Source organism: Cavia porcellus, unplaced genomic scaffold, assembly GCF_034190915.1.
Source record: "Cavia porcellus strain 051 isolate PalLab524CR breed Dunkin Hartley unplaced genomic scaffold, mCavPor4.1 scaffold_8, whole genome shotgun sequence".
In the NCBI taxonomy this organism is placed as follows: Eukaryota; Metazoa; Chordata; class Mammalia; order Rodentia; family Caviidae; genus Cavia; species Cavia porcellus.
In genome coordinates this window covers 17,481,356-17,492,093 of record NW_026947491.1, presented here as the reverse complement: position 1 = coordinate 17,492,093, position 10,738 = coordinate 17,481,356, and the positions used below count along the sequence as shown (strand labels likewise).

At 40.3% G+C, this 10,738-nt stretch overlaps 2 gene segments (V, D, J or C); both read right to left on the bottom strand.

Annotated features, from left to right (window-relative positions):
- Positions 1-3,253: 3,253 nt before the first annotated feature.
- On the bottom strand, positions 3,254-3,782 carry LOC106026509 (Ig heavy chain V region MC101-like). The segment is given in 2 exon segments: positions 3,254-3,654; positions 3,737-3,782. Coding segments are annotated over 2 exon segments (447 nt in total).
- Positions 3,783-9,613: 5,831 nt separating this feature from the next.
- Positions 9,614-10,194, bottom strand: LOC106026510 (Ig heavy chain V region MC101-like). The segment is given in 2 exon segments: positions 9,614-10,014; positions 10,096-10,194. Coding segments are annotated over 2 exon segments (447 nt in total).
- Positions 10,195-10,738: the final 544 nt, after the last annotated feature.

Genomic DNA, 10,738 nt, shown 5'->3' with positions numbered 1-10,738 from the left:
TCATCATGTATGGAATTTGAACATAGACTATGAATTTGGTTATGTGTAACTCAAGGTCTTTTTAGAAATTCCTCCACGTGAATACAGGAATCAGAAGTTTTGGATATTTATGTCAATCAAATTCCCAGTATATAAAAATAAGGGTAGAGCCACAGCTCAATGGCAGACTGTTTCCCTACCCTGAGTGTGGCCCTGGCTTTGATCTCTGGAGCCACAAAAATAAATACACAAGAAAATTCATTTTCATTTAACTTTTTCATTGGTTTTGTTAATAGGTAATTGAAAGTTCTAAGTTTCAACTTACTGCGAGAAATGCTGCATGCCATCTTGTAAAAGTAACTATGTGAGAAAGAGTAGATCTCATATTTTTTTAAAACAAAGAGAAGAAAGAACAGCAAAACTGAACTAACTGCAGATTAATGACGTTTCCTGACTCCATCAAACAACTGAAGTTACAAAGCGAATAAAACTATGAAATCTAGAGCTGGAGGGCTGTGTCCTAAAAACAGAAATGAGTTTCAACCACCGAGGAAAGAGGTCACTGTGATATGTTACTAGGAAAGTAAACTGGAAGCAATTACAGGTGTCCTTCTGTTACCTGCCTTGACTCTGGAGCTGTGCTGGAGGCGTATGCTGAGGCTAATTTTTCTTTAAAAGAACAAATGAGATAGGTGTCATAATTGTCACACTGCTTACATTTTCTCAGGAATAAGTCAGATACAATGATGCTTGGTATCCTCACTAAAACTTAATTCGGCTATTTTCTTTCACCCATTGTAACATGAGGGAGCTGTTAGTTAAACCTCTTTAATTTGTTATTAGAGTTTAAACATGCATAAACATACTTCAATTACATTTACCCTCCTCAGCTGTTCACTTTCCCACTTCCTTGTGATATTCATCCTTTTTTAAGCTGCCTTTTTTCCTAAAATCTCTATTGATTGTTTAATTTTCTTGATTATAACTAATAAGAAAACATGATTTTCAATCCTTTTTTTCGGGGGGGGGTACCAGGGATTGAACTCATGACCTTGCACTTGCCAGGCAGGTGCTTATGCCACTGAGCTAAATCCCCAGCCACATTTTCAATTCTTTTTTCCCTTTCCTATCTTTGATTTTCTGAAGACTATGTTGAGATTTTTTACTCATTTTATTGCATTTTTAGCTATATTTTGTATAATGCATAATATTTACTGTATAGTGGCAAGAGAAAGAGAAATAGTTTGAGAAAACAAAAATGGAAGTCTGCCAGAAAATTCACACCAAAGGATTTGGCAGGATATTTTGCAACTTCAACTCAATGCTTAAATCTTGCAAATATGGATGCCAGCACTGCAATGCTTTATTAATAAAGAGAAAACTTACTTGTGCCTGATCTTCACATAGGGATGAAACACATGTGGTGAGAGCAAGCTGGGGCAGTGTTTCCACTGTCCTGTCCCAGACCTATAATGAAGCCACCTAATCAACACGTGCCCATACACATATCCATACACCGTAAGTCTATGCACCTCTGAGAAATCTTACCTCGAGTACATGAGGCTTTGAAAGGATGTGGGTATCCACGCCAAAGGAGAGATGTGGTCTAGGAAAATGATAGATAGATAGATGATAGATAGATAGATAGATAGATAGATAGATAGATAGACAGATAGATATACAAAGAATAGAGAGTAACCACTGTGTCTTATAAATCCCTATTTCTAACTCCCATAAGGAAAGAGCAGCCTGCTCTTTTCAACCACCATGAGCAGAAAGAGCTCACGGAAGCCCTTGAACACTATGGTGAGTGCAGCCAGGCTGCCCTGTTCCCTCCTTCCCTGAGCACATTGCTGCACACAGTACTGGTGCTGATCCTGAGGACAAAGTTTCCTGCAGTGACCTGGCTGAGAGAAGAGCTGTGTGGTCTCAGACCCTGAGGAGAGGGATGTGAAGGATTTAATCTCCATATTGAAGCATTTAATTCGGCACAAGAAACTCATTGTCATGGGCATATAATTATCAGATTCATTTTTAGAGGATGATGATTTGGCACTCAAAAGAAACCAAACTCACAAAAAGTACAGGGTACTTTTAGATTCATGCAAGTACATTTACTCATCTAATCAGACTCATGTTAGCTGTGTGTGGTGGTGCATGCCTGTAATCCCAGCACTTGGGAAGCTGAGGCGGGAGGGATCATTGTAAGTCCAGGACAAGCCTCAGTTACAAAGTGAGCCTAAGGTCAGCCTGAACTGCACAGCGAGACCCTGTCTCAAAAAGACAAAAATAAACAAAAAATAAAACTCAGGTTAAGAAATAAAAACTATTTTTGTAACTATATATTTATGTAAAATTAAACTTGAAAGAATCATTGCCTGTAACTTGCTTACTTCATCAGTCACTCACAATTTCTGTGTTGTAGGGTCCCTTGGAACACGTGGTGTAGGACAGAGAGGGAGCACACAGGCTGACAGGAAACACTTGCACCCATCTTCTTCCCTGCACTTTCTCTTGGGACCTTTTGTATGCTCTATGGATCTTCCTCACCTTCTTCTGGGCTTGGACGCCCCAAAGGAAGGGTCATGTGTGGCATACAATGCTGTGTGCCCAGTAACAGATGATGGATGTGCTGTCCATACTTAATGGGATGCTACTCACTTACAAAGAAGGATAAACACAAGATATTTGTAGGAAAATGTGCGCACCTTGAAAACACAATGTTGAGAAAAATAAATCAGACACAGAAGCCTAAATACCATATAGGACTTCTTATTTGAGTAAGGAAAGGTGCAAACAGAGAGTGGAAAAGGAAAGCTAGAAGGAGACAGAGGACCAAAACTTTTGCAAATGGGAAGGAGTCTCGTACACCCTATGTGAAAAAAGAAGGGAAGGAAATGATGTAGAACACAGATACGACTTCCCTTCAGTCTAATATCCTAAATGACTGTAAGTACTATGCATCACACATGTGAGATACGTTAATGATTATTAACATTAATAAAAATGGGGAAAGGGATGGAGAAGAGAGTGAAGAGAGACAGAAGAGAAGAGCAAGGGGATTTAGAAAAGAATAAAGCTGTGCAACACAGTTGCACACAGTCTCCAAGATGATTGTAAACTGCATGCACTGCAAACATGCACTAATAAAAATAAATAAAATTAAAAATTTAGGAAGCCAACTCTTCAGTGTCTTTAGTAAAGTCACGGAAGGAAGGGAAAACCACAGACGCAAAACCACAGCAGCCCAGGAGCCTGCACCTGGTCCTGAGCCTCACAAGAGCTCAGTGTATCTCCAGCGCCGCCTGCTGTCCTGAGCGCCTCTACAGTGAGCTTTTTGTCTGGGCTCACACTGATGTCCTCTCACTGTGTCCCTTGCACAGTAATACACGGCCGTGTCCTCCGGGCTCAGGCTGCTCAGTGTGAGTGAGACATGGCTCTTGGAAGTATCCCTGCTGATGCCCACTCGAGATTTAAAGGCTGAGTTATAATCTGTGCTTCCACCACTCCATATAGCACCAATCCACTCCAGCCCCTTCCCTGTAGCCTGACGGACCCAGTGTGCATGATTGCTGCTTAAAGAGAATCCAGAGGCCATACAGGTGAGGAGCACGGTCTCTGAAGGCTTCACCAGGCCAGGTCCTGACTCCTGCAGCTGCACCTGGGACAGGACACCTGAGGACAAAACGAATCGCCATCAGTCAAGACGACCTGGCTCCCTGTGCCCAGATTCCTCTCATGAACCTCAGATGCTCACTGCAGGGAGCTGTCACTAGGCAGAGGAGCAGAGCCAAGAACTCCATGGTCAGTGAGGTTCCTGTGAGAGGAGACTGGGACTGGTCAGCCAGAACTGGCTTTTCATCCTGAGCCTCGGGCTGCTTGGCATAGAGGAGCCCTGATGGTATAAGGGTGGGAACCAGGGCAGAGTGCTTTAGTGCTTCCCAGGGAGAGGGATTTTCACAGGGTGATCAGAAGCTGACTCCTGACACTGAGATACTTTTCTGCATCTTCTGGGGTAGTCACACTTCCACACAAAGTGAAATTGAACACGCTGAACGATTTGTTGATTTTGAGCACAGTTTATATGGGAATCGTTAACATTAGAATATTTCTGCCCAGATTAATTTCTGATCTGCTGACTGCATTTAATAATGATGGTCTCTCCATGGCAGGGTTTGTAGAGGGGCAAAGAACTGTGTATCTCTGGGGCTTTTACTGGAGATGGATAAAGGCCATTTAGGACAAACCAACAGCCAGCATCATACTAAATGGCCAAAAATTGAAAGCCTTTACTTTAAAATCAGGCACAAGACAAGGATGTCCTTTATCACCACTCCTATTTAATATAGTACTGGAGGTACTAGCCAGAACAATAAGGCAAGAGAGAGAAATAAAAGGGGTAAAGATAGGAAAAGAAGAAGTTAAATTATCATTGTTTGCAAATGACCTGATACTCTACATGGAAGATGCCCTACACTCCATTGAAAGACTCTTAGATACAATAAATAAATTCTGTAATGTAGCTGGATACAAAATCAATACTCAGAAATCAATAGCATTCCTACACATGAACAAAAATATAACAGAGAGGGAAATAAGAGAAATCACACTCTTCAAATTAGCAAGCAAAAAATATTAAATATTTAGGAATTAATCTTACAAAAGAGGTGAAAGACCTATACAGTGAAAATTATAATACAATGAAAAAGGAAATTGAAGATGATCTCAGAAAATGAAAAGACATCCCTTGCTCATGGATAGAAAGAAAAAAACATTGTGAAAATTGTCATTCTCCCAAAACTGTTATACAGATTCAATGGAGTCCCAATAAAAATACCATCAACATACCTTATAGATCTAGAGAAATCACTCCTAAAATTCATCTGGAACCAAAAAAGGCCTAGAATCAAAAAGGCAATTCTAAGCAGCAAAGGCAAGGCAGGAGGCATCACAATCCCTGACTTGAAGTTATACTACAAAGCAACAGTAGTAAAATCAACATGGTATTGGAATCAAAACAGCGCTGAAGATCAATGGAATACATTAGAAGATACAACCACAACTACAAACACACTCCACCACCTTATCTTTGATAAAGGAGCCAACCAGTTTCACTGGAAGAACGACAGTTTCTTTAATAAATGGTGCTGGAAAAACTGGCTCTCCATTTGCCAAAAACTAAAGCTAGACCCATGTCTATCACCATGTTCAAAATAAAATCTAAATGGGTCAAAGATCTGAATATTACAAAAGAAACACTAAATCTATTGGAAGACAAATTGGTTAGAAACCTTGAAGACATAGGAGTTTTTAGAGAATTCATGAACAGGACTCAAACCGCACGGGAAATACTTCCCAGAAACAATAACTGGGACCACTTATTATTAAAAAGTTCTGCATGTCAAAAGAAATCTCCAGCATAGTGAAAAGAAAACCCACAAACTGGGAAAAGATTTTAGTGAACTCTCTCTCTCACACAAGGGACTCTTGTCTAAAACATATAAAGAATTAAAAAAACTCAGATCCCCAAAATTCAAAGATCCAATCCAAAAATGGGCATCTGAGATGAATACGCACTTCTCAGATGAAGAAATACAAATGGCAAATAAATACATGAAAAAATGTTCATTAGAGAAATGCAAATTAAAACCACACTGAGATACCATCTCACTCCTGAAAGAATGTCCAGAATCAAGAAAACCAACAACAACAAATGCTGGAGAGGCTGTGGGGAAAAAGGAACTCCCCTACAGTGTTGTTGGGAGTGTAAACTGGTACAACCTTTGTGGAGGTAAGTCTGGAGATTTTTCAAAAAGCTGGGATTGGAAGTCCCATTTATTCCAGCTATTCCACTTACAGGCATATTCCCAGAAGAACTGAAAGCATCATACCACAGTGATATATGTGCACCTATGTTTATAGCAGCGCCATTTATAAAATCGCCAGATCTTGGAAACAACCCAAGTGTACATCAACTGAGGAATGGATAAAAAAGTTGTGGTATTTCTATACAATGGAGTATTACTCAGCTATAAAGAAGGATCACATTGAGATATTTATCAATAAATGGGCGCAGCTTGAGACCATACTCATAAGAGAAATAAATCAATCTCGCATGTGTGAATACCAAATAGTTTCCCTAATGTAAATAATGATTCAAATATATAAAAATATGTGGTAATCATATTTCCCAATTATGTGGCCTTGAAGCCTTACAAAGTTTTCACTTATTAATTGGAAAGGATTTATTCTGGGCTTCTTGATATGGAAATACTTGAAGCTATAGTGTATGAAGTTTTATTCAAATATTTCAAGGAAATAGACAGACACTATGGTAACTGCTATTGCATCAGGTTATTTGGTGGTGAAACACTAGGTTGCTGAAACAGTCATGCTTTGACATGTATTGTTGTATTGTTGTGTCCTCTTTTATCTCAATCTCTCCCTTATTCATTAAAAAAATATTTAGTTCAAAAAAAGAAGTTCTGGACATTTATGTCAATCAATATCCCAGTATATAAAAATAAGGGTGGAGCTACAGCTCAATGGTAGACTGTTTACCTAACCTGAGTGTGGCCCTGGCTTTGGTCTCTGGAGCCACAAAAATAAATACACAAAAAAAATGCATTTTGGCTTAACTTTTTCAGTGGTTTTGTTAATAGGTAATTGGATGTTCTAAGTTTTAACTTACTGTGAGAAATTCTTCATATCATCTTGTAAATGTAGCTATATGAGAAAGAGTAGATCACATATTTTTTAAAACAAGGAGAAGAAAGAACAACAAAACTGAACTAACTGCAAATTAATGACGTTCCCTGACTCCATCAAACAACTGAAGTTACAAAGTGAATAAAATTATGAAATCTAGAGCTGGAGGTCTGTGTCCTAAAAACAGAGATGAGCTTCAACCACCTAGGAAAGAGGTCATGGTGATATGTCACTAGGAAAGTGAACTGGAAGCAATTCTCAGGTTTCCTTCTGTTACCTGCCTTCACTCTGGAACTGTGCTGGGGGTGTATGCTGAGGCTCATTTTTTCTTTAAAACAAGTGAGATGGGTATCAGAATTGTCACTCTGCTTACATTTCCCCAGGAGTAAGTAAAATAAAATGATGATTGGTATCCCCACTAAAACTTAATTTGGCTATTTTCTTTCACACGTTTTAACATGTGGGAGCTGTTAGTTAAACGTGTTTGTTATTAGAGTTTAAACATGCACAAACATACTTCGATTGCATTCCCTGCTCAGCTGTTCATGTCCCACTTCCCTGTGATTTTCATCCTTCTTTTAAGCTGCCTTCTTCCCTGTAATCTCTTTTGATTAAGTTTAATTTTCTTGATTATAACTAATAAGAGAACATGATATTCAATTCTTTTTTTTTTTTTTTTTTTTTTTGGTACCAGGGATTGAACACATGACCTTGCACTTGCCAGGCAGGTGCTTATGCCACTGAGCTAAATCCCCAGCCACATTTTCAATTCTTTTTTCCCTTTCCTATCTTTGGTTTTCTGAAGACTATGTTGAGATTTTTTACTCATTTTATTGCATTTGTAGCTTTATTTTGTATAATGCATAATATTTTCTGTATAGTGGCAAGAGAAAGAGAAATCCCTTGAGAAAACAAAAATGGAAATCTGCCAGAAAATTCACACTGAAGGATTTGGCAGGATATTTTGCAACTTCAACTCGATGCTTAAATCTTGAAAATATGGACCCCAGCACTGCAATTCTTTATTAATAATGAGAAAACTTCCTTGTGCCTGATCTTCATATAGGGATGAAGCATATGTGGTGAGACCAAGCCGGGGCAGTGTTTCCATTGTCCTGTCCCAGATCTATACTGAAGCCACCTAATTAAAACATGCCCTTACACATATCCATATATCCTAAGTCTATGCACCTCTGAGAAGTCTTACCTCAAGTACATGAGGCTTTGAAAGGATGTGGGAATCCACGCCAAATGAGAGATGTGGTCTAGGTAGATAGATAGATGGGTAGATAGATAGATAGATAGATGGATAGATAGATAGATATACAAAAGATACAGAGTAACCACTGTGTCTTATAAATTCCTATTTCCAACTCCCATAAAGAAAGAGCAGATCCTGCTCCTGTCCAACAACCATGAGCAGAAATTGCTCATGGAAGTCCTTGAGCACAATCCTGAGTGCAGCCAGGCTGCTCGGTTCCCTCTTCCCCTGAGCACAGTGCTGCACACTGTGCTGGGACTGATCTTGGGGACAAAGTCCCTTGCAGTGACCTGGCTGAGAGAAGAGCTGTGTGGTCTCAGACACTGAGGACAGGGATATGAAGGATTTAATCTCCATAGTGAAACATTTAATTCTGCACAAGAAACTCATTGTCATGGGCATAGAATTATCAAATTCATTTTTAGATGATGATGCTTTGGCACGCAAAAGAAACCAAACTCACAAAATGTACAGGGTACATTTAGATCTGTGTAAGTCACATTTACTCACCTAATCAGACTGATGTTAGCTGTGTGTGGTGGTGCATGCTTGTAATACCAGCACTTGGGAAGCTGAGGTGAAGGATTGTTGTAAATTCAGGACGACCATGAGTTACGAAGTGAGCCTAAGGTCAGCCTGAACTGTACACTGAGACCCTGTCTCAAAAATACAAAGATAAATAATAAATAAAACTCAGGTTAAGAAATAAAAACTATTTTTGTAACTATATATTTATGTAAAATTAAACTTGAGAGAATCATTGCCTGTAACTTGCTTACTTCATCAGTCACTCACAGCTTCTGTGCTGCAGGGTCCCTTGGAACATGTGGTGTAGGACAGAGAGGGAGCACAGAGGCTGACAGGAAACACTTGTTCTCATCTTCCTTCCCTGCACTTTCTCTTGGGACCTTTCATATGCTCTGTGGATCCTCCTCTCCCTCAGCTGGTCATGGATGCCCAAAAGAAAGGGTCATGTGTGGCACACAATGCTGTGTGCCCAGTAACAGATGATGGATGTGCTGTCCATAATTAATGGGATGCTACTCGCTTAAAAGAAGGTCAAATATAAGATATTTTTAGGAAAATGTGCGCACCTTGAAAATACAATGTTGAGAGAAATAAATCAGCCACAAAACCTTAAATACCATATAGGACTTGTTATTTGAGTAAGGAAAGGTGCAAACAGAGAAAAGAAAAAAAATCTAACAGGAGACAGAGGAGCAAAACTTTTGCAAATGGGAAGGAGTCTGGTCCACCCTATGTGAAAAAAGGAGAAGGGAAGGAAATGATGTAGAACACAGATACGACTTCCCTTCAGTCGAATGTCCTAAATGACTGTAAGCATTATGCAACACATGTATGAGATACGATAATAATTATTAACATTAATAAAACTGGGGAAAGGACATGGAGAAGAGAGTGAAGAGAGACAGAAGAGAAGGGCAAGGGGATTTAGAAAAGAATAAAGCTGTGCTACACAGTTGCACACAGTCTCCAAGATGATTGTAAACTGCATGCACTGCAAACATACACTAATAAAAATATATATAAAATTAAAAATTTAGGATGCCAACTCTTCAGTGTCTTTAGTAAAGTCACAGAAGGAAGGGAAAACCACAGACTCAAAATCACAACAGCCCAGGAGCCTGCACCTGGTCCTGAGCCTCACAAGAGCTCAGTTTGTCTCGAGCGCCCCCTGCTGTCCTGAGCGCCTCTACAGTGAGGTTTTTGTTTGGGCTCACACTGATGTCTGCTCACTGTGTGCCTTGCACAGTAATACACGGCCGTATCCTCCGGGCTCAGACTGCTCAGTGTGAGTGAGGCTTGGCTCTTGGAAGTGTCCCTGCTGATGCCCACTCGAGATTTAAAGGCTGAGTTATAATCTGTGCTTCCACCACCCCATATAACACCAATCCACTCCAGCCCCTTCCCTGGAGCCTGACGGACCCAGTGTACACCATAGCTGGTTAAAGAAAATCCAGAGACCGTGCAGGTGAGGGACAGTGTCTCTGAAGGCTTCACCAGGCCCGGTCCTGACTCCTGCAGCTGCACCTGGGACAGGGCACCTGAGGACAAAAGCATCACCATCAGTCAAGACCACCCAGCTCCCTGTGCCCAGATCCCTCTCATGAACCTCAGACACTCACTGCAGGGAGCTGTTACTAAGCAGAGAAGCAGAGCCAAGAACTCCATGGTCAGTGAAGGTTCCTGTGGGAGGAGACTGGGACTGCTCAGCCAGAACTGGCTTTTCATCCTGAGCCTCGGGCTGCTTTGCATAGAGGAGCCCTGATGGTATAAGGGTGGGATCCAAGGCAGGGTGCTTTAGTGCTTCCCAGGGAGAGGGATTTTTACAGGGTGATCAGAAGCTGACTCCTGACACTGAGATACTTTTTTTAAATCTTGTCAGGTAGTCACACTTCCACACAAAGTGAAATTAAATATGGTGAAAGATTTGTTGATTTTGCACACAGTTTATGTGGGAATATTTAACATTAGAATATTTCTATCCGGATTAATTTTGACCTGATGACTGAATTTACTAATGATGACCTTTCCACGGGAGGGTTTGTAGAGGGGAAGAGAACTGTGTTCTCTGGGGCTTTTACTGGAGATGGAGAAAACTCTTTCTAAAATTAACTAAACTGCTTTTCTTCTTGGTGCAGACCCTGTGCTCTTCTCCATGACTGTCTTTTGAAAAATTACTATTTCATTCTTGCATACAGTCTTCATGGACAATGTCAGGGCCTTGTTTCTTAGATTCCCACGGTATCCTGATTCAGGGAAGACTAA